At 30.9% G+C, this 24,308-nt stretch overlaps 2 protein-coding genes across 2 annotated transcripts in view; one reads left to right on the top strand and one right to left on the bottom strand.

The window, feature by feature from the left end:
- The window catches only part of LOC141301073 (uncharacterized), a 45,020-nt gene extending 29,976 nt beyond the window's left edge, over positions 1-15,044 (bottom strand). Inside the window, exons 1-5 of the mRNA XM_073831329.1 lie at positions 14,890-15,044; positions 14,603-14,758; positions 13,409-13,473; positions 3,605-3,724; positions 3,358-3,533 (exon numbers count right to left, since the gene is read on the bottom strand). Coding sequence (XP_073687430.1) covers positions 3,358-3,533; positions 3,605-3,724; positions 13,409-13,473; positions 14,603-14,683 — 442 coding nt within the window. The 5' untranslated portion in view covers positions 14,684-14,758; positions 14,890-15,044. The remainder of the gene's footprint in view (positions 1-3,357; positions 3,534-3,604; positions 3,725-13,408; positions 13,474-14,602; positions 14,759-14,889) is intronic.
- Positions 15,045-19,084: 4,040 nt separating this feature from the next.
- LOC141301944 (uncharacterized) lies at positions 19,085-23,841 on the top strand. The gene is made up of 5 exons (XM_073832147.1): positions 19,085-19,481; positions 20,765-20,917; positions 21,123-21,230; positions 21,311-21,364; positions 21,822-23,841. The coding sequence occupies exons 1-5, from the start codon at positions 19,193-19,195 to the stop codon at positions 21,935-21,937; spliced, it is 720 nt and encodes a 239-aa protein (XP_073688248.1). The 5' UTR covers positions 19,085-19,192; the 3' UTR covers positions 21,938-23,841.
- Positions 23,842-24,308: the final 467 nt, after the last annotated feature.

The raw sequence follows: 24,308 nt of genomic DNA, 5'->3' as shown, positions 1-24,308 counted from the left end.
CCCCTTGCTCCGCCTTCGGCTTCGCCCCGGAGGGCTTCTACGCTTCCTGCTCTGCCCCAGAGGGTCGCTAAGCCTCCTGCTCCGCCCTGGAGGGCTCCTAAGACTCTTGCTCCACCTCAAAGGACTGCTCTGCCTCCAGCCCTGCCCTGGAGGGCTCCTGAATCTCCTGCCCTGCTCTGGAGGGCCTTTGCCCCACCTGTTCTGCCTCAGTCTCCTGGCCCCCCCACCGCTCCCCTGGACTGTTTCCTCCTGTTGTTTTTTGGAGCGTCTGGAAGCCGCTCCTTGGGGGGGGGCTATGTTACGCCAGGCCAGCAGAGGGAGCCCTTACCCCCACTGACTGTTGCTGCTCCCTCTGCTGCCTCTATGGTTACTTCCTGTTTGTCTACCATAAAAGCCAGCTTCACACACACACTCATTGCGAAGTATTGATTTACATTTGTGGACATTACTGAGCATTTTTCCCTGTTTGTTTTCCCTGTTTTCATAGTCATAGTCTTAGTCAGTTTATTCCTAGTCTTAGTCATAGTTTTCTAGTTTCTGGTCTTCATTTCATTGTTTCCTTTGGACTGCTCACCTGGATTTTGACCCACGCTTGTTCTTTGGATTACGCTATTGGATTATCTTTGCTGTTGATGTTTGCTGGTGATCGACCCTGTCTGTTCTGACCTCGTCTAAATAAAGCCTTGCATTTGGATCCCCACTCTCAGTCATCCCGTTTGTAACATATGTATTGATTTTAATTTCAAACTAAACAATAAATAATGTGTCTAATTTTACTTACACTGAAACAATTTTATTTTAGTTTTATTAATTTACTATTATAGTTAATAATGATTAAGATTAGTTATTATTTTTATTTATGTATTGATTTAAATTTCAAACTGAGCAATAATTAATTTGTTTTTATTTTTATATGTATTGATTTTAATTTTAAACTAAGCAATAATTTATATATTTTTATATTTTATGAATTGATTTTAATTTCAAACTAAACAATAAATAATGTGTCTAATTTTACTTACACTGAAACAATTATATTTTAGTTTTATTAATATACTTTTATAGTTATAAGAAATTAAAATTATTTTTTATTTTATATTTTATGTATTGATTTTAATTTCAAACTATGCAATAATTAATGTGTCTAATTTTACTTACACTGAAACAATTTTATTTTAGTTTTATTAATTTACTATTATAGTTAATAATGATTAAGATTAGTTATTATTTTTATTTATGTATTGATTTTAATTTTAAACTAAGCAATAATTTATATATTTTTATATTTTATGTATTGATTTAATTTCAAACTAAACAATAAATAAATAGTCTAATTTTACTTACACTGAAACAATTATATTTTAGTTTTATTAATATACTAATATAGTTATTATAAATTAAGATTAGTTATTATTTTTATATTTTATGTATTCATTTTAATTTCAAACTAAGCAATAATTTGTTTTAATTTCTATATTTTATATATAATTAATTAGTCTAATTTACTTAAATTGAAACAATGATATTTTAGTTTTATTAATTTACTATTATAGTTAATAATGATTAAGATTAGTTATTATTTTTATTTATGTATTGATTTAAATTTCAAACTAAGCAATAATTTATTAATTTTAATTTTTATATTTGATGTATTAATTTTAATTTCAAACTGAGCAATAATTAATTTGTTTTTAGTTTTATATGTATTGATTTTAATTTTAAACTAAGCAATAATTTATATTTTTTTAATATTTTATGTATTGATTTTAATTTCAAACTAAACAATAAATAATTATTCTAATTTTACTTACACTGAAACAATTATATTTTAGTTTTATTAATATACTTTTATAGGTATTATAAATTAAAATTATTTTTTATTTTATGTATTGATTTTAATTTCAAACTAAGCAATAATTAATTTGTCTAATTTTTATCTACACTGAAACAATGTTATTTTAGTTTTATTAATATACTAATATAGTTATTATAAATTAAGATTAGTTATTATTTTTAAATTTTATCTATTCATTTTAATTTCAAACTGAGCAATAATTAATTTGCTTTTATTTTTATATTATATGTATTGATTTTAATTTTAAACTAAGCAATAATCAATTCGTTTTTATTTTTATTTTATATAGTTATATAGCATTTTAGTTTATTAATATAATAATATAGTTATTATAATTAAGATTAGTTTTTGTTATATTTTATATATTAATTTCAATTTTAAACTGAGCAATAATTAATGTGTCTAATTTTACTTACAGTGAAACAATATTTTACTTTTATTAATATACTATTATAGTTATTATAAATTAAGATTAGTTTTTATTTTTATATTTTATGTATTGATTTTAATTTTAAACTGAACAATAATTAATTAGTTTTTATTTTTATATTTTATGTACTGATTTTAATTTCAAACTAAACAATAAATAAATAGTCTAATTTTACTTACACTGAAACAATTACATTTTAGTGTTATTAATATACTTTTATAGTTATTATAAACTAAAATTATTATTTTTTATGTATTGATTTTAATTTCAAACTAAGCAACAATTAATTAGTCTAATTTTACTCCCACTGAAACAATGCTATTTTAGTTTTATTTATATACTATTATAGTTATTAATGATTAAGATTAGTTTTTATTTTTACATTTTATGTATTATATATACAATTTGTAACAATATATAATTACAAATTATATATATCCCCCCCCTCCCCCAGGTGAATTTATTTATTTATTAAAATGTGTTTTAATTGTATTAATATTTTTTCAAATAAAATATTTTGGAATGTTTTTAATTGTCCATAAATAAATGATTCCTTATTATTTTTTTTTGTTATTTTAAATGAAGTCTTTGAAAAAAATATTACAAATGTTGGCAATTAGCTATATATATATATATATATATAGGTAATATCTTCTACTTTTCTTAATATTTTTTCAAATAAAATCTTTTTGAATGGTTTTAGTTTAAGTTGAACACTAATTTATGGTTACTACTACTTAAGTTTTACAAAACGTTATTACAAATGTTGGCAATTATATATATATATATATATAATTATCATTTGTAATATATATAACACGAATATAAAACATATGTGTTTTTTTTTCAGGTAACATATATTTTAAGAATACAACATTTTTTGATTTTATTAATATTTTTTTAAATAACACATTTTTGAATGGTTTCAGTTGTAGTTAACAATAATAACCCTGAATTGAAGAGTGATTTGGTGAGTTTAGAGGAAGTGTGAAGTGTGTAAAGTGCAATAACGGTGATCATCTGAGGAGTGAAGTGAGTTACAGTAATCAGATATAATAGTGTTTTTTCTGACCTGGTTGTTTAGTGCAGTTTTTCTGAGGAGCAGGCAAGAGGAAACCGCTGCTGTTCTGGTTTTGTTTGCACACGTGGGTCGGTCCGGTGCGGGACGGGGCGTATGTTCTCTCGGGTAAACGCTGCTGGAGGTCAAAGGGCATCGCAGTCTTGCGTCTGAGGCCTTTCCCATCAGCCCTGATCACAGAGAGCTCCTCATTAGTGTCTCAAACCTGCTCAGATTTGTGAATATGTGATGTTCTGCTCACACTCTTTCCAGATCGACGATGGCCTGCAGGAGCGTGTCCTCTCCTCTGCTGGATGCGGGCCGAGGATGGGCTGACCTTTGACCTCTGACCCCATGCTGGGAGGAAACAGCGCCTCCAACCCTGAACAACCAGAAATCACTGGTGAGTGTTACTAGAAAACTCCTAAAGCACTTGTTCATGTTTTAAAGAACTCATTTAAAGGTCAATCAGATTTTTCTCTCCATATTTGGAGTTTAATTTGTAAAACTTATTTGTAAAACTATCGTTAACTACAAATATTTTATAAAATAATAATAATAATAATAAAATAAAAAAAATCTGAAAATAAATGTTAATAAAAAAAAATTTATGTCATTTTATTATGCATTTCTGTAGTTATTTGTTTGTTTATTTAAATGCTTATTTGTTTTTATTTTAATGTGTTTTGTAATTTATACATTTCATAGTTATTTGTTTATTTATTTATTTATTTTAATTTTAGGGTGTTTTGTCATTTTGTTTATTTTAATTTTAGGGTGTTTTGTCTTTTTGTTATGCATTTCTTTCTTTATTTTATTAAATTGTTTATTTACTTTAATTTTAGGGCTTTTTTGTCATTTTGTTATTTATTAATTTATTTTAATTTTGGGGTGTTTTGTCATTTTGTTATGCATTTCTGTAACTATGTATATTTATTTAAGTGTTTATTTATCTCAATTTTTTAATTTTGCTATGCATTTCTTTTTTTATTAATTGTTTATTTATTTTTATTTTAAGGCTTTTTTGTAATTTTGTTATTTATTTGTTTTATTTTTGTTATTCATATCTGTAACTATGTATTTATTTATTTATTTATTTTAATTTTAGGGCTTTTGTCATTTTGTTATACATTTATTTATTTATTTATTTAATTGTTTATTTATTTTAATTTTAGGGCTTTTTTGTCATTTTGCTATGCATTTCTTTTTTTATTTAATTGTTTATTTATTTTATTTTTATTTTCAGACTTTTTGTCATTTTGTTATTTATTTATTTAAGTGTTTATTCATTTTAATTTTAGGACTTTTTTTGTAATTTTGTTATGCATTTCTGTAGTTATTTGTTTGTTTTTTTAAATGCTTTTTTATTTAAAAAAAAACTTTTTGTTATGCATTTCTGTAACTATTTGTTTGTTTAAGTGTTTGTTATTAATTTATATTTTAAGGTGTTTTTGTCATTTTGTTATGCATTTATGTAACTATTTATTTACTTACTTATTTTACTATTTAGGTTTCTTTTTTCCTTTTTTATTTTTCCAGTTTTAGTTTTAGATAATTTTCTGTTTTTATGTATTTCTCATTGGTAATTTTAGTGCTTCAACTTGCCGAAGCAACATTTATCATTTTCAACAGTTTCTGAGTTTTTCCATCTAATATTTATATACATTTTAAATATAGACACTATATACATTTATTTTATAGTTATATCATTTCTATGTTTTTTTTACATTTTCCTAATAGTTTTAGTTTCAGTTAACAATAATAACCTGCAGACGTGTTTTTGCATCTGTGCCATTGATTCCAAGTGTTTGCTCCAGTGTTAATATGGACAAATCAGTGGATAAGACGCGGCTGAGGCGTTCTGTGACGTGTCTGAACTGTAATGAAGCTGTGCGTCTGCCGGCTAATGCGGGTTAAGTAGGGCTAAAGCAGGACCAATCCCTCAGTTTCTCCTCAACCTCTAATTGAGTTGTTTGTTTTAAGCTTTTTAAGTTTTTGGTGGAGTCTGTCGGGCTCCGGGACGCCGACACGGGCAGCTGACCTCTGACCTCTGACCTCTGTGCGGTTTGGAGGGACTGAAGCCAGACGCACTGGATGAGACGCAGATGTGGCGCCTCTGGATCAGGTTCTTGATCTGCATTTGGTCTTGTTCAGAAAACCGTCTAGATAGAGATTCTCAAGTGGTTTTGCTTCTGGATTTTCTGGATTTTCTCCCTTTTCGTATCTTAATCTTAAAATTGTCTCATTTTTTTCCTCCTTTTAAAACGAAAACCATAAAACTTTAACTTAAATAAAATATTTTAAAATTAAACGTACTTTATTTCTCATTTGAATTTAGTTCAACTTAATGCAATTATGTAATTGAGACTAAAATAAAAATAAAATATTAAAAATAATTTTAAAATGCACAACAAAATATCTGAAACTTTAAATAAAATTAGAATGAAAATATAAAACAATTCTAGTTTTTTTAACAACATCAAAATTAAATAAAGAAAAAGCTTTCTATAGTTAAGATAAAGTAACAATTTAATTTTAAATGAATACAAATTACTATTAATAATAAATTATTATTAACAGTAAAAATAATAATTCTAAAATTATTATATATATATATATATATAAGTATACAATTATTGTTAAACTTAAATGAGTATTTTTACATAATGGTAATATTTCTTGTATTTATTAAATAACTGAGACTGAAATAAAACAAAACAAATATTAAAAATAACAAAAAAATCCACAACAAAATAGCTGAACGTTTAACTAAAATGAAAATGAAAATATAAAAAGTCATAAAAATTAATATAGTATAAGTTTTTTAAATAATTAAAATAAAGTAAAATAATGTAATATTAAATTAACACTAATTCATTATTAACAGGTATTATTACTAGTATAAATAATCATTATAAAATTATAATAAATAAATATACATTAAATAAAAAAATTATACAATTATTTTTAAACTTAAATGAGTATTTTTAAATAATGGTAATATTTCTTGTATTTCTTAAATTAAAACTAAACTAAAATTAAAAAGAAACGAAAAAATGTATAAAAACCTATTATAGTATCTTAATGATATCAAAATAAGGAAATTATGAATAAAGCTTCAAATAATTTAAATCAAGTAAAATAATGTCATTTTAAATCAACTAATAATAATAAATTAATACTTACTTTTATATATATATATATATATATATATATATATATATATATATATATATATATATATATATATATATATAACCATAAAGTTTCAAATAATTAAAATCAAGTAAAATAATTTAATTTTAAAAGAACTAATACTAATTAATTATTAATTACTATTAAAAATAATTATTATTCTTTAGTTATTATTACTAGTAAAAAGAATCATTATAAAATTATAATATGAAACTATATATATATATATATATATATATATATATATAAACATTAAATAATAAATTATACACTTATTTTTAAACTTAAATGAGTATTTTTACATAATGTTTTAGACAATGTCAAATAATTTATTAGAATTAAGGGTATATGGGTCATTACATTTATACTTTATATGCATTTTCAAATAATCAAATTCGATGATCTATAGCAGCTCATAAAAGTGCATCTTACATTTTATAATGCAATTAGATAAAATGATCATTTTTACTGTATATACTAATGTTTTTATTTAAAGCATGTGTGATACTAGATTTATTTTAAATACAAAAACAGGACAGGCCTTAATTTGGTCAGTCAGACTCTGAGTGGATAAGCAGTGTGTTAATGGGAAGTGAATGAGTTTATGGTTTGGTGTGATTTGTTGTGGTGGTCTGCGCAGACGCAGCTGTTCAGGCTCTGTTTTCTTGAGTTCAGCTCATTGTTTGCGGTTTACGGCTTCAGTTTCCAGCCGTATATACGAGCGGCCCTAACGCCGGACCCACGACCCGCCGCTGAACTCAGAGCCACAACAGCAGAGCTCTGAAGGTGACGAGGGTTTAATGAGACTCTCCAGACACTAGCTGCCATTTGCTGAAGAGTCACCTTCAGACGATCACTAGACGCTCTGCAGACGCAAACACAACACAACTAGAGAAAACTGTCTGACAAGACACACTTTAAGATGACTTGAGAAAGCAGGACCAGAAAGTTTGAAAAGTTTAATGGTCTTCACTCTGAAATAGTTTGAAGTTTAAAGTAGTTTTAAAAGCTTAAAGTTTGATAGATAGATTATCTGCATGTTGTTAGCATAATAAGCATGTTACTAGCATGATTAACATGTCGCTCACATGTTTACAGCATGATTAACATGTTACTAGCATGTTATTAACACGTTTGTAACATGTTTAGCTTGTTACTAGCATCATTTGCAAGTTACTAGCATGATTCTAGCATTAGTAGCCTGTTGTTAACATGTTTCTAGCATGATTCTATCATTGTCAGTAAATTGTTAGTATGATTCTAGCATGATTAGCATGTTACTAGCATGTTGGTAGCACGATTCTAGCTTGATTAGCAAGTTGTTAACGTGTTTCTGGCCTGTTTCTAGGATGATTAACATGTTGCTAGTATGATTCTAGCTTGATTAGCAAGTTAATAGCATGTTTCTAGTCTGTTTCTAGCATGATAAGCATGTCGCTAGCATGATCAGCAAGTCACTAGCATGCTTCAAGCATGGTTAGCATGTTGCTAGCATGTTTTTAGCATGATTAGCATGTTTCTAGCCTGTTTCTAGCATGATAAGCATATTTCTAGCCTGTTTCTAGCATGATTAGAATGTCGCTAGCATGATCAGCAAGTTACTAGCATGCTTCTAGCATGGTTAGCATGTCGTTAGCATGATTAGCAAGTTGCTAGCATGATAAGCAAGTTACTAACATGTCACTAGCATGTTGCTAGTATGATTAACATGTTACTAGCATGTTATTAACACGTTTGTAACATGTTTAGCTTGTTACTAGCATCATTTGCAAGTTACTAGCATGATTCTAGCATTAGGAGCCTGTTGTTAACATGTTTCTAGCATGATTAGAAGGTTGCTAGCATGTTTCTACTATGATCAGTAAATTGGTAGCATGATTCTAGTATGATTAGCATGTTGCTAGCACGATTCTAGCTTGATTAGCAAGTTGTTAACATGTTTCTAGCCTGTTACCAGGATGATTAACATGTTGCTAGTATGATTCTAGCATGATCAGTAAATTGGTAGCATGATTCTAGCATGATTAGCATGTTACTAGCATGTTGGTAGCACGATTCTAGCTTGATTAGCAAGTTGTTAACGTGTTTCTAGCCTGTTTCTAGGATGATTAACATGTTGCTAGTATGATTCTAGCTTGATTAGCAAGTTAATAGCATGTTTCTAGTCTGTTTCTAGCATGATAAGCATGTCGCTAGCATGATCAGCAAGTCACTAGCATGCTTCAAGCATGGTTAGCATGTTGCTAGCATGTTTTTAGCATGATTAGCATGTTTCTAGCCTGTTTCTAGCATGATAAGCATATTTCTAGCCTGTTTCTAGCATGATTAGAATGTCGCTAGCATGATCAGCAAGTTACTAGCATGCTTCTAGCATGGTTAGCATGTCGTTAGCATGATTAGCAAGTTGCTAGCATGATAAGCAAGTTACTAACATGTCACTAGCATGTTGCTAGTATGATTAACATGTTACTAGAATGTTTCTAACGTGACTAGCATGTTTGCAAGAAACATGCTAGCAACATGCTAACAACTTGTTAATCATGCAAGAAAGATGCTAGCAACTTGCTTATTAGGTAAGAAACATGTTAACAACTTGCTAATGACATGTTAACATGTCATGCTAGCAACTTTTTAATCATGCTAGAAACTTGTTAATGACATGCTAGTAACTTGCTAATCATGCTATAAACGTACTAAACATGCTAGAAAAATGTTAGAATCATTCTAACTACATTCTAATCGTGCTAGCAACATGCTAATCATCTAATCTATCTATATAAAGTTCAAAAGTTTAGGCTTTTATGGCTGCTTTAAACTTTCAAGCTAGGCTTTCTAAAGCCAACCTAAAGTGTGTCTTGACAAACTTTTATTTGGGAAAGCCAACTTACTGAAATCCTATTTAAACTTATTAGTCATGCTAAAATCATGCTAGCGACTTACTAATCATGCTAAAATCATGTTAGCGACTTGCTAAAATCTTACTAGCGACTTGCTAGTCATGCTAAAATCATGCTAGCGACTTGCTAATCATGCTAAAATCATGCTAGCGACTTGCTAATCATGCTAAAGTCGTGCTAATGATTTGCTAATCATGCTAAAATCATGTTAGCGACTTGCTAGTCATGCTAAAATCATGCTAGCGACTTGCTAATAATGCTAAAGTCGTGCTAATGATTTGCTAATCATGCTAAAATCATGTTAGCGACTTGCTAGTCATGCTAAAATCATGCTAGCGACTTGCTAAAATCTTGATAGCGACTTGCTAGTCATGCTAAAATCATGCTAGCGACTTACAAATCATGCTAAAATCATGTTAGTGACTTGCTAGTCAAGCTAAAATCATGCTAGCGACTTGCTAAAATCTTACAAGCGACTTGCTAGTCATGCTAAAATCATGCTAGCGACTTGCTAATCATGCTAAAATCATGCTAGCGACTTGCTAATCATGCTAAAGTCGTGCTAATGATTTGCTAATCATGCTAAAATCATGTTAGCGACTTGCTAGTCATGCTAAAATCATGCTAGCGACTTGCTAAAATCTTGCTAGCGACTTGCTAGTCATGCTAAAATCATGTTAGCGACTTGCTAGTCATGCTAAAATCATGCTAGCGACTTGCAAATAATGCAAAAATCATGTTACCGACTTGCTAGTCATGCTAAAATCATGCTAGTGACTTGTTAAAATCTTGTTAGCGACTTGCTAGTCATGCTAAAATCATGTTAGCGACTTGCTAAAATCTTACTAGCGACTTGCTAGTCATGCTAAAATCATGCTAGCGACTTGCTAATCATGCTAAAATCATGCTAGCGACTTGCTAATCATGCTAAAGTCGTGCTAATGATTTGCTAATCATGCTAAAATCATGTTAGCGACTTGCTAGTCATGCTAAAATCATGCTAGCGACTTGCTAATAATGCTAAAGTCGTGCTAATGATTTGCTAATCATGCTAAAATCATGTTAGCGACTTGCTAGTCATGCTAAAATCATGCTAGCGACTTGCTAAAATCTTGATAGCGACTTGCTAGTCATGCTAAAATCATGCTAGCGACTTACAAATCATGCTAAAATCATGTTAGTGACTTGCTAGTCAAGCTAAAATCATGCTAGCGACTTGCTAAAATCTTACAAGCGACTTGCTAGTCATGCTAAAATCATGCTAGCGACTTGCTAATCATGCTAAAATCATGCTAGCGACTTGCTAATCATGCTAAAGTCGTGCTAATGATTTGCTAATCATGCTAAAATCATGTTAGCGACTTGCTAGTCATGCTAAAATCATGCTAGCGACTTGCTAAAATCTTGCTAGCGACTTGCTAGTCATGCTAAAATCATGTTAGCGACTTGCTAGTCATGCTAAAATCATGCTAGCGACTTGCAAATAATGCAAAAATCATGTTACCGACTTGCTAGTCATGCTAAAATCATGCTAGTGACTTGTTAAAATCTTGTTAGCGACTTGCTAGTCATGCTAAAATCATGTTAGCGACTTGCTAGTCATGCTAAAATCATGCTAGCGACTTGCTAATAATGCTAAAATCATGTTACCGATTTGCTAGTCATGCTAAAATCATGCTAGCGACTTGTTAAAATCTTGCTAACGACTTGCTAATCATGCTAAAGTCGTGCTAATGATTTGCTAGTCATCCTAAAATTATGCTAGCGACTTGCTAGTAATGCTAAAATCATGCTAGTGACTTGCTAGTCATGTTAAAATCATGCTAATGATTTGCTAGTCATCCTAAAATCATGCTAGCGACTTGCTAGTCATGCTAAAATCATGCTAGTGACTTGCTAGTCATGTTAAAATCATGCTAGCGACTTGCTAGTCATGCTAAAATCATGCTAGCGACTTGCTAAAATCATGTTAGCGACTTGCTAGTCATGCTAAAATCTTGCTAGCGACTTGTTAGTCATGCTAAAATAATGCTAGTGTTATGCTAGCAACATGCTAAAATCATGCTAGTGACATGCTAGTCATGCTAACGACATGCTAACAACATGCTAGTCATGCTAGTCATGCTAACATCATGCTAGTCATGCTAACAACATGCTATCCGTACTAGCATCTTGTTAACGTCAGGCTAGTCATGCTAACAACATGCTAGTGACATGTTAATCATGCTTGTAACTTGCTAATCATGCTTAAACAAATAAAAACATACTAGCAACTTGCTTTTAAACTTGTAAAACTTTTTATACTTTAATTTCTTAAACTTTTTAAACTTCTTAAAACGTTAAACTTCTTTAAACTTTCGGGTCCGGCTTTCTCAAGCCAACTTAAAGTTTGTCTCGACGAACTTTTTTATCTAGTTCTAGTTTGCGTTTATTCTTCATGTTTTGTTTGAGTTAACAGCAATATCTGGCAACACTGCATCGCCGGCACTTAAACTGACAGTAATCAAGAAAGGCTATTGCTGAGAGGATGCCACATTTGATAAGAGTTACACAGCGAAAAAATACTGACATTATCTGCCAGAAACGTTAGCATCGCTGTCCAAATCAGTAGCATTTAACTCCAGTAGCTAAAGAATGAAATTAAATATGAAAACACTAGCCATATTAAAATATCTAAAAGAATAAGAGAGCATATTCAATATATATATTTGATGGTGTTTTAAATGAGTAAAACCCTGCTTACTGACAAACGGGCAAAACCTACAATAGTGGCACATTTTTAAAATGTATAATTACAGCTAATTAGTATTTGAGGTGGAAGTAATTAGTCTTTAAATATGTCATAAATTGATTTTTGTTGTAAATATGCCTGACAAGATTGACACTGAATGACATTTTACTGGGTGTCTTCCGTAAAATCTGTAACAAAATATACGATATTTATTTTTTGCTCAGAAAAACGAAACCAAAAATGCAATGAGATGAAACAGAAAACTTTTTAAGATTTTTTGGAAAAACAACAACAATTTAAAGCAGTATTACACTTATGGTTTCAATGCTTAAACCCTTTTTTGTCTTTGACCTATTTGCATTTGTAGGGGTTATTATAGCCCAATTCTTTAACAACCTCCCCAAACCCTAATAAAAGCACATCAATGATACTAAAATGTAACTGAGAAATAATAAGCATTAAATTTAATTAATTTCCGCCGGTCTGTTGTGGTGTTATTTTCTGTACAGCTGCTCACAGGTCGACTCAATTATTTTCACTTCAGTATTTTATGGCATGACTGAGTTTACGTAAGATATTGAGCGAAGCAAACGGATTGGTCGTTTTAACCGTCAATCAGACAGTCTCTGCCTGTTTTGGTCAAAATAAACACATGCTGATGGTCAGAAGTAGGGCTGGGTGATTAATCGAAAAGTACAGAACCTATAGAGACACGTGACCCCGCTCCGTTCCGTTCCGTTATTCCGCCGATAATGTCGATAGAGAGCTTAAACGGTATTTATACAGTAAAAAGTATTTACAAGATATACAAGAGTAATTTCATTTAGAAGAGATCCTGCTTATTTTCTACTTATAATCTGAAAAACATTGAAAATAATTGATTTTGTTTCCAAAAGTGCAAGTTATTTATTTTCACTAATTTAAGAAAAATGTGACTTTTCGTTTGAAGCAATGTGTGCTTTAATTTCACCTTCAATTATTTTAAAATCAAGTAATGCACCCTTCATTCAAAAATTTCTCACTTGTGATATGTGTGCATATTTACTGCACAAAACTTGTCAGTGAACTATGAGGGCAAAAAAATAAATATTATATAAATATAATTAAATATAATTTTATTAATAAATAAAATAACCGTTCATTAATCGTAATCGGGTTAAAATGTTCAGTTATTCGAGATTTTGATTTTAGGCCAAATCGCCCAGCCCCAGTCAGAAGCCAAGAGAGCCGCTGTGTTTCTCACCTGAGATGCGCCTGCGGTCCTGCTGGACGATCCTCTCGCAGTCTATTATAGGAATACAGCGCCTCCTGCTGGAAAACCACAGTCACACTCACACTACAACACCTCAGTCAATCAAAACAGATATTCAATGAGGAAAATAAATGTCAGGACTGATTTTATCCATCAGGAGTTTCTTTATGTAAATATAGTAGATCATACGAGGCAGGGTCATTATCATTAACTAAAACGAAGATGATTAAAAACAGCTTTGTTAATTGATATAAAGCTGAAATTAAATAAAATATAAATATTAGACGAAAATTTTGAAATGTTGCCTCGGCAGATGAATTAATAATAATAATAATAATAATAATAATAATAATAATAATTAAGTTTAAGAAGAAGCACTAAAATGACAAAGTTACTAATTAACTCTAAAAATACTCTAAATCTTAAAAATAGTATTTAAAAAGTGTTAAAAACTAATAGAATTGACAAAAGCACAAATTAAAATGACTACAAATGTAAAATCCAATTAAATAAATATATTTTAAAATAATACAGAAAATGTAAAGATAAAATATATAAAGGCATCTAATATAAAATTATAAAAAATTAAAATATATAAAAACATTAAATAAATGTAAAAATAAAATATATAAAACAAAAATACAAAAAATAAAAACTACAATAAAAACAAAAACAACAAAATTACTAAAACTTAAAAATTAAACTATAGTTTATATATATAATACAAATAATAAATATATTTTAAAATATGTACAAAAAATGTATAAATCTAAACAAAAGCACAAATTAAAATGACTACAAATGTAAAATCCAATTAAATAAATATATTTTAAAATAATATAGAAAATGTAAAGATAAAATATATAAAGGCATATAATATAAAATTATAAAAATAAAATACATAAAACATTAAATAAATTAAAAAATAAAATATATAAAAACAAAAAATAGGGAAAAAATACAAAAAATAAAAACTACAATAAAAACAAAAACAACAATTACTAAAACTTAAAAATTAAACTATAGTTTTTATATATATATATATATATATATAATACAAATAAATAAATATATTTTAAAATAATATAAATATATTATATATATTATAAATACATTATAACATGTAAAAATATAAAGAATATAAAAATAAAATACATATTAAAAAAATTGTTGTTGAACTCTCACCCTCTGCTTGAGCAGCCGCTCTCTGTGTTCCTGCAGTTTCTTCCTGTAATGAATATATCCATGATCTCCTGCGTAACACATGCGTCTGTAGTCGGGTTCCTCTGGCCAGCGGACGCTCGGACGTTTGGGGACGACTCGCACCGTCCGATATGGCACCTGATAATGGAGACTCATTCAGATTAATGAGATATTTTACCATTTCAAATCTTAGAAATGTGCGTATCATATATGACAGAGGAGCTTTCTAGAGTTATAGTGAGCACAGGTGTGGATTAGGATGATCTTACTGGTGTGGTTTGTACATGTCTGTCATAGAGCTGTCTGATCCGGAGCTGCTTGTGCGTCACTGAAACACATTCACAATCACACACTGATCTGATTCTGATTCTCACATTCCATCTCCAGCTGCATTCAGAGTTCAGTACTCACTGATGACCATCCCACTCTTCTGGAGACCGCAGCTTGATCTGGAACAGTGAACAACAGTTTGGATTCTAATTCTTCCAATTTCAAGTTACTAGCATGTTGTTAGCATGATTAGCATGTTTCTAGCATGTTGCTAACATGTTTCTAGCATGATTACCAAGTTGCTAGCATGTGTCTAACATGATAAGCATGTTGCTAGCATGATTGTAACATGATTACCAAGTTGTTAGCATGTTTCTAGCATGATTAGCATGTTTCTAGCATGTTGCTAACATGTTTCTAACATGATTAGCATGTTTCTAACATGTTGCTAACATGTTTCTAGCATGATTACCAAGTTGCTATCATGTGTCTAACATGATAAGCATGTTGCTAGCATGATTGTAACATGATTACCAAGTTGTTAGCATGTTTCTAGCATTATTAGCATGTTTCTAGCATGTTGCTAACATGTTTCTAGCATGATTACCAAGTTGCTAGCATGTGTCTAACATGATAAGCATGTTGCTAGCATGATTGTAACATGATTACCAAGTTGTTAGCATGTTTCTAGCATGATTAGCATGTTTCTAGCATGTTGCTAACATGTTTCTAGCATGATTAGCATGTTTCTAACATGTTGCTAACATGTTTCTAACATGATTACCAAGTTGCTAGCATGTGTCTAACATGATAAGCATGTTGCTAGCATGATTGTAACATGATTACCAAGTTGTTAGCATGTTTCTAGCATGATTAGCATGTTACTAGCATGTTGTTAGCATGATTCTAACATGATTAGTAAGTTGTTAGCATGGTTAGCATGTTACTAGCATGTTGTTAGCATGATTAATACGTTACTAGCATGATTTTAACATTACCAACTTGCTACCATGCTTCTAGCATGATTAGCCAGTTCGTAGCATGTTTCTAACATGATTAGCAAATTGCTAGCATGTTTATAGCACAATTAACATGTTTCTAGCATAATTAGCAAGTTGCTAACATATTTCTAGCATGATTAGCAAGTTGCTAAGAGTTTGGTTTATAAATATAGCACATAGAAGGGAAGTCTGATTGAGTCTCAAGGGATTCTGTGAGTTTTGACAGTTGATAAATACTTTTTGGAAAAGAAATGATAGAAAGCAATACTTTTATTCAGCAAGAATTGATTTAAAGTGATGATAAAGACATTTATAATCTTGTATTTCAGATAAACGCTGTTCTTCAGAATATGAGAATGATTTCTGAAGGATCACGTGACACTGAAGACCGCAGTAATGATGCTGAAAATCAGCTTTACGTCACAGAAATAAATTACATTTTACAACATATTCACAGAGGAAGCAGTTCTTTTAAATAGTAAAAATATTTCACATTTTTTACTGCTTTTGCTGTACTTTGAAACACATAAACGCAGGCTTAAAACGCTAAAACTCCTACTTTGACAAGTAGTGTATAGATTAATATGGGATTTTCAGACGATGCAAGAATTTTTAATATTTTATATTCCATTAAGAATCATTTCTGTTCAGCTAATAGCGAGGGATAATTCACTAATTAATAGAGAGACACCGCTATTTTACTTCATTAACCGTGGTGTGTTTACGGTGAGTTTAATGTGTAAATAATGTGTGTAATACGTATGAAATATAACGTTAATTAGATGATACTGACATGTGCAGACAACATTAGATCAGGTTTAGCGGCTGTATTAATATTATTAGAAACGTGTGTAACCTGTTGATGAAGATGAAGATGATGCTCTTCTTCTGCTGGACGCGATTAATGCGCATCAGAGAATCGCTGTCGCCCTCTGCAGGACTCAAAGCGCTTAGGATAAACTAAATAACTCAAGAAGATGTCAGGAAAAGTCATTAAATGTGACACTAGACCACAAAATAAGGGCCCATTTTTGGAAACTGAGATTTATACATAATCATATTTAAAAATCTGGAATCTAAGGGTGAAATAAAATCAAAATATTGAGAAAAACGCTTTTAAAGTTGTGCAAATTAAGTTCTTAGCAATTTATATTACTAATCAAGGATTAAGTTTTGGTATATTTATGGTGGCAAATGTACAAAATATCTTGATGGAACATGATCTGAATAAAAATGTATAATAATAATAATAATAACAGCATAAATGTGACCCTGGACCACAAAACTAGTCATGATGGTTTTATATATGTGTATATCATTTGAAAGCTAAAGCATTTGAAATAAAGACAATATTTGTCTGAGATACAACTATTTGAAAATCTAGAATCTGGGGGTGAAAAATCAAAATATTGAGAAGATAGCTTTTAAAGTTGTGCAAATTAAGTTCTTAGCAATGCATATTACATATTACTGATCAAAAATTAAGTTTTGATATATTTACGATGGGAAATTTACTAAATAACATGATCTTTACTTAATATAGTGGTTTTGGCATAATTTTTATTTATTTATTTATTTTTAATCATTTTGACCCATTCAATGTATTTTTGGCTATTAAACTTCAAACTTTGGTTCAATAAGTTGTTGTTGTTGTTTTTTATTATTGTTCAGGTAGTTTTGAATTGTAGTTAGTTTGTTTATTTCCTCAAAATAAAATGTAATATTTGTGGAGAAAATAAGATGAGGAAAGTATCAAAGGCACAAAAAAAAAAAAAAAAAAACCGATGCCAAAATTCCTGGATGGTCTGTTTCAGGCAGTTTTTGAAGTGTGGATTTGTGCCCACAATCCATTGCACTTTGGTGAATGATTCGCTTTAGAACTACAAACATGAATACAAATAATTATTCATCGTAATAAATGTGACCCTGGAACACAAAACCAGTCATGAAGGCCATTGCACACTAATTTTCATCTGAAATTTTCGCACGATAAAAAATGGATATGACCTCATGTTCTGTCAATCGAGTTTACACACTGCCTCCGAAACTTTCCTCCATAAAAGAAATTCGGATCAGGTTCAATTTTCTGTGTTTTCGCATCTGTAACAAGCCTTTTAATAGGAAAGAATGACAAATATGAGAAAACTGAAAAACACATATACGAAATTTTCGGACTCGAAGGGTCATTTTTTAAAGGTTTGTTAGGATAGGACAATATTTTTTCTGAGATACAACTATTTGAAAATCTACAATCTGAGGGTGCAAAATCAAAATATTGAGAAAATCGCTTTTAAAGTTGTCCAAATGAAAAATCCTTAGCAATGCATATTACTAATCAAAAATGAAGTTTTAGTATATTTACGGTAGAGATTTCGCAAATTATCTTCATAGAACATGATGTTTATTTCATATCATATTTTTGGTGCAAAAGAAATCTTATGAATAATAATTAATCAATAATTTTGACCCAGACAATTTATTTTTGGCTATGGCTACAAATATACACATGCTACTTAAAACTGGTTTTGTGTTTACACTGTAAAAAAAAAAAAAAAAAACACAATTTGTTGAGAAAACTTAAAATAATCTGTTAGACTGCTGCCTTAAAATTTTAAGTCGAATCTATTCAAATATCTAAGTTGTCACTAAGTACAACTTAACATTTTAAGTTGACTAAACTTAAGCAGCCAGGTAACACCTTTTTTAAGTTGATTCAACAAATAGTTTTTTTTACACTGTAATAACAACTATAAAAAAAACTATAGTGCTAGTCCAAGGGTTTTTAACATGGTAAAGAAATATTTAATGTTATCTGTGTTATCTTTTTGGCCATAAAACTTTAAATGCATAATCATGCAAAAAAAAAAAAAAAAAAAAAAAAAAAAAAAAATCCATGGCTGGCAGATCAACCTGCTGCTTCTTTTCTCTTCTATCCACCTTTTTTTTCCCTGTAAAAGCGGGGCGTGGCCATTTGTCATTTTATGGGTCTAGCTTCTGGTCTCATCCGAGTCCAGATATTTTTAGCTGTACAAAACAGCTTGCTATTTTAATGTATTATATTAATTATGAACACACATTTGTAGCGTAAACAGTTTTGTTTACTGCATTTTCTTCAAAGGAGGACATACTGTAAGGGCATAGTATGAAGTAGGCGGAGCATTATGTCGAACAGTGGGCGGAGTCTATTGGGCAGTGCATTATTGTTCAAGACAGAAGTGAAACTAACCACAGCTTTATGTTTGCTTCAGATCCGTTCACTTTAATTCTATATTAGTTTTGGAAAGCCTTGAGGACACTCAAAATGAGCTTTCAGATCAATTCTGCAGATTTAAAACATGGCACAGAAATGAAAGAATCTGTGGCAACGTTAGAGGAAGAATTCAAGAACAGCACAGCTGAAGAGTCAGAAGGAAAACTCACTCTCGAAGAGGAAGAGGAATTCAAGGATAGGAAAACTGAAAAGTTAAAAAGAACATTCCTCCCTGAGCATGAGGACGAATCCAAGAACAGCCGAGTTGAAAAGTCACTAAATCTAACTGTGGAAGAAATCCAGAACCCCACAGCTGGAGCTTCTGCATTATGTTTCAAAAGTAAGTCGAGCACTTCAGTGTTATGTTCTTCTGTAACTCATTTAAAAGCACCATTATCTTATCACATGGTGGTGTTAAAAAATCTGTATTTGAATGTACATGTAGCTCTAATAAATTGGAAAGACTGAGAAATGTGTGCTTTATAAAGTGTCAATCAGAATAAAAAAACAAATTCCACATGTGCTGAAAGCTATTCAGCAGCGGTTTTATAGAAATGAGGTGTGTCTGTGGAATGCACTCGTTTCCCTCCAGAGCGCTTCGGTCACTTTAGATCGAAAAATTTTCTGTTTTGAGTTTTTAAAAATCACAGCTTAATCGGAATGATATGAAACTCTGTGACTTTTATGCCATTTGAAATGTGAACACACAAAAAAAAATTGAGGGCATGATTCAAGCAGGCTAAGTGGTCGTAAAAAAAATAGTCACACTTGTGCTCTTCGGTCAAAAATGACCGACCATAAGAAATGAATGGGAAATCGACAAAAATACAAATATTCAGAGAATTTTTGTGTGTACAATCTGTAAATCCTCCACAATGCTGAAAAAAAGTACACAGCAGTGAAGGGGTGACACTCTAAAACACACCCATTCACACACACACACACACACACACACACACACACACACACACACACACACACACACACACACACACACACACACATTATATACACACCTCTATTCGGACACTTTTGAATTTTTCAAAAAATCACAGCTTGATCAGAACGCTACCAAATTCAGTGACTTTTATGGCATTTGGAATGTGAACACACATAAAAAATGAGGGGACGATTCCAAAAAAAAACAAAAAAACAACTTGTGCTTATTGGTCAAAAATGACCGACCACAGAAAATGAATGGGAAATCGACAAAAATACAAAAATTTTGAGAATTTTTCTGTCTCTTTCTCACTCATCCACACACACGCACAAATGAACTGGAACACAGCAAATTTTGAGAATCTGTAAAATATATATTAAAAAAAAATAATAATAATTTTAATTATTCTCAATGACAAAAAAATGGAAATTAATTACAGCATAAATATTAATTATTGCCACAAAACCCTCTCAAAATGCAAAATGCAAAATAAAAAATATTATTAAACAAAAATGAATTCGAATGGTTTTACTGAAAGAAATGACAAGATGCGTTACAGGTGTCCGATCACTTCTGACCGCGAAGAGCACCAGAGGGTTAAACAACCACAGTGAAGCTAACACAGTTTCATGTTCATGTGCATCAAATCAATTAATTTTCAATTCTACATTCATTTTGGAAAGGCCCAACCGAGTGCAAAAGGACTTTTGAGCTCTGGCTTGAAGATTACATGAAACCAGACTGGAAAATAAAAGTCTCCGTGGCGAACTCAGAGGAGGAATTCAAGAACACCACCGTTGAAGAGCTGAAAAGAAAAGTCTTGCCCGAAGACGAATGTAAGTCGAACACTTCAGTGTTATGTTTCTGTGCTCTGTGTGCGGCTCTGCATTAATTAACAAAGGAATTCATTAAAACAAAGGCCATCTGTATGGAGTGTAGATTCAACTCTTATCAGTTGAGAGGTTTGAGTTTGCAAAGAAACAAAATCCTTCTGAAGCTGTAATGCTTGCTGTTTCTCATGTTGCTGTGTTTCCCTCATAGATGAAAAAACTATTCTTGTGTACCATTGGGACACACTGAAGAAAAACTGCACACTTGGTTTCTATGGCATTAAACATGAGGATAATATTACCAAAGTACCCAGAGGAAGTATGCATCACAGAACTATTGCAAATTATTATAGTCATATTATAGTCTTAAATTAACTGACCCTTAATTCTTTATTTCAGCCACCTATACAGTGACTTACCAGACGCAGTCTTCTGCAGGGCATAAGACAGAAGGTGTGTATCTCAAGTTATTTTCAAGTCGAAAGTCTAGTATTTTTCTCTAGTAGATTTGAATTTTCAATATTTGCATGCACCTATAACTTTCACTGGCTATTAGGATTGATAAAATACACTGTAAAAACGTTCTCACCAGATTCAACTTAAAAACCTAAGTTCGGCAGCTGCATTAAAATTTTAAGTTAAATCAGCTTAAAACTACAAGTCATTTTAGCTTGTTACAATAAAAATGAGTTGACATAACTTGCCAGTTGAAATGACTTTGGTTGATTTAACTTAAAAATTTAAGGCAGCTGCTTTTTAAGTTGAAAAGTTGAAACTGATGGTACTTTTAATTATTGATTTTCGCATGATTATAGGTGAAGGTACCGATATCAGATTTACAACAAAATGGTATTATTCCTTCCGCTTCTGACGGATGTTCTGTTGTTGTTTTTCTCATCATCTCTCACAGAAACATGTTCATTTGAAGATGATGACGATGAAGAAGTTAAAGACATTTCCAGGACTCAATCTATGGAATATTTGGCGATTTCAATGCAGAAGACAAACCCTGGACGTATGTTGTAGATCAGTGCATTTCACCTCAGCCTCGCTGTATTATTCAGATGGCAGCATCTTAACCTAAAATGCATACTAAAATACATGCATAATTAGTTAGAAAGTTAAAAGAATTTTGTCATGTTATGCATTTTCCGTATGTTTTTTCCGTATGCACAAAGCCCTTTCTTTAGCTTACATTTGTGACCCCAAAAGACGTTGTATGGGTCAAAAATATTGATTATTCTTTTAAAAATCATTAGTATATTAAGTAAAGATCATGTTCCATGAAAATATTTTGTACATTTCACACCGTAAATATATCAAAACTTAACTTTTGATTAGTAATATGCATTGCTAAGAACGTCATTTGGACAACTTTAAAGGCCATTTTCTCAATACTTATATTATATTACAAATATAGTTGTATTTTGGTCAAATATTGTCCAATCCTTTGTGATTTTGATGAAATAGTTTTTGTTTAAGTGATTTCTTCTATTCCAGTTTGCTTCATCGAGAGGACAGAAATAAATAGCAAAGTAAATACAACTGAGCAATGTTTTGTAGAGCCAATTATGCATTTTGTAAATCATTATTAACATGATTAAGTGATGTTTTGTAAACTGTATTGAAATCCCCTATACACTATACATCTCATAACTGATGGGGTAAAATTAAAAACATCTTTTGACAGTCTACAAACAGAAACAGACAAGAAAGAAAACAACAAGGGCTTGAGGCTCTTAAACATTAACTAGTTTCTGTCGTGGACTGAAATGCAAGACAAAGTTCCTGAGCAAGTTTGCACTTGAAAATACATTCTATAGTTTCACAGAATACCCAGGAACTTTGTCCCGCATGTAAATCTTTCACGTCAGAGCTGGTCGGATAGATGAGCGTTATTCAAAACTGGATAGTCTTGGTTTCCTTCTTTTCTTCACCTCTTCTTGAAGAATATGGTTTCCTCTTAGCAGCTGTAATGTTTGGTTAACACTTTTTTTTTTTTGGTACTTAAATTTTTACTTTCAGTACAAAGAGGTCTCATTTCTGAGGTGGTGTTACAACTACTGCTAGTACTACAAAAAAAAAAAAAAAAAACATGGTTAGCCTACTAGGAAGGCTACCTACAGTGCCTTGCAAAAGTATTCATACCCCTTAATTTTTTTCACATTTTGTTGCAGCATTATGTTAAACTGCTTTAAATTATTTTTGTTTCCACATCAATCTACATCTCATACACCATAATGGCAAAGCACAAAACAGGTTTTTAACAACTTTGCAAATTTATTAGAAATAAAAAATTTAAAAAATCCTGTTGCTTAAGTATTCATACCCTTTTCTGGGACACTGGAAATGTATCTCAGGGGCATTCATATTGGTTCTAGATGTTCCTACACTTGGAGTGGAGTTAAACTGTGGCAAATTCATTTGAATGAGTCTGATTTAGAAAGACACACACCTCTCAGAAAAGGTCTAACAGCTGAAAATGCAGATCAGAGCAAAACCCAAGATAACTGCCTGTAGAGCTCAGTGACAGACTTGCGTTAAGGCGATGATCTAGAGAAGAGTTCAGAAACAAATCTGCTGCATTGAAGGTTGACAGAAGCATTCTCCATAATGGAAGACGATTGGAACAACTAGGACTCTAGAAAATGTCCAAGCTGACAGAGATGGAGAGGTGAAAAGGTGAGGCGAAGAATGGCAGATAATTGACAAATGCAGATGTGCAAAGATGCTCACATCAGACCCAAAAACACTTGAGGCTGTAAAGCTGCTTCAACTATGGACTGAGTTAAGGGTATGAATACTTATGCAATCTACTTATTTCAGTGTTTTTTTTTAATACATTTGTAAAATTTGCAAATATGTTTTTTGCTTAATCATTATTATGGTGTATGGAGTGTAAACTGATGTGGGGAAAAACTCATTTAAAGCATTTAACATAATGCTGCAACAAAACAAAATGTGACAAAAATATATATGCAAGGCACTGTATATGCTTAAGTCACAGCGCACTCAGTGGTCATAATAAGAATAAACACATCACCTTAAACATGTTGGCTCCTAAACCTATTGAAAGTATTGACACTTCAAATAAAAACAAAGACTGTATCAATTACATCGTTACATCAGTAGGTGGCAAATGACTATTAAAAATGTATTTATCATTGAGTCATTCATTGATTGATTAGAACACTAGTATTTTCACCAGCTTAAATGGTGTTAAGTCAGTTATTTCATTTGCTGTAGTGTGTCAGTAGGAAATATCAGTTTGCATTTCCAAACATTCATTTTGCATTAAATTGTAATAATCCAGTGAGATTCCAGGTGGTGAAAATACTAGTGTCCTACACTGGAACTAAAATGTTTTTAGTTAAAATCTATACATTTGTAGGTTTAT

The sequence above is a fragment of the Garra rufa genome, chromosome 25 (genome assembly GCF_049309525.1).
Source record: "Garra rufa chromosome 25, GarRuf1.0, whole genome shotgun sequence".
In the NCBI taxonomy this organism is placed as follows: domain Eukaryota; kingdom Metazoa; phylum Chordata; class Actinopteri; order Cypriniformes; family Cyprinidae; genus Garra; species Garra rufa.
This window is presented reverse-complemented; position numbering and strand designations above follow the sequence as displayed.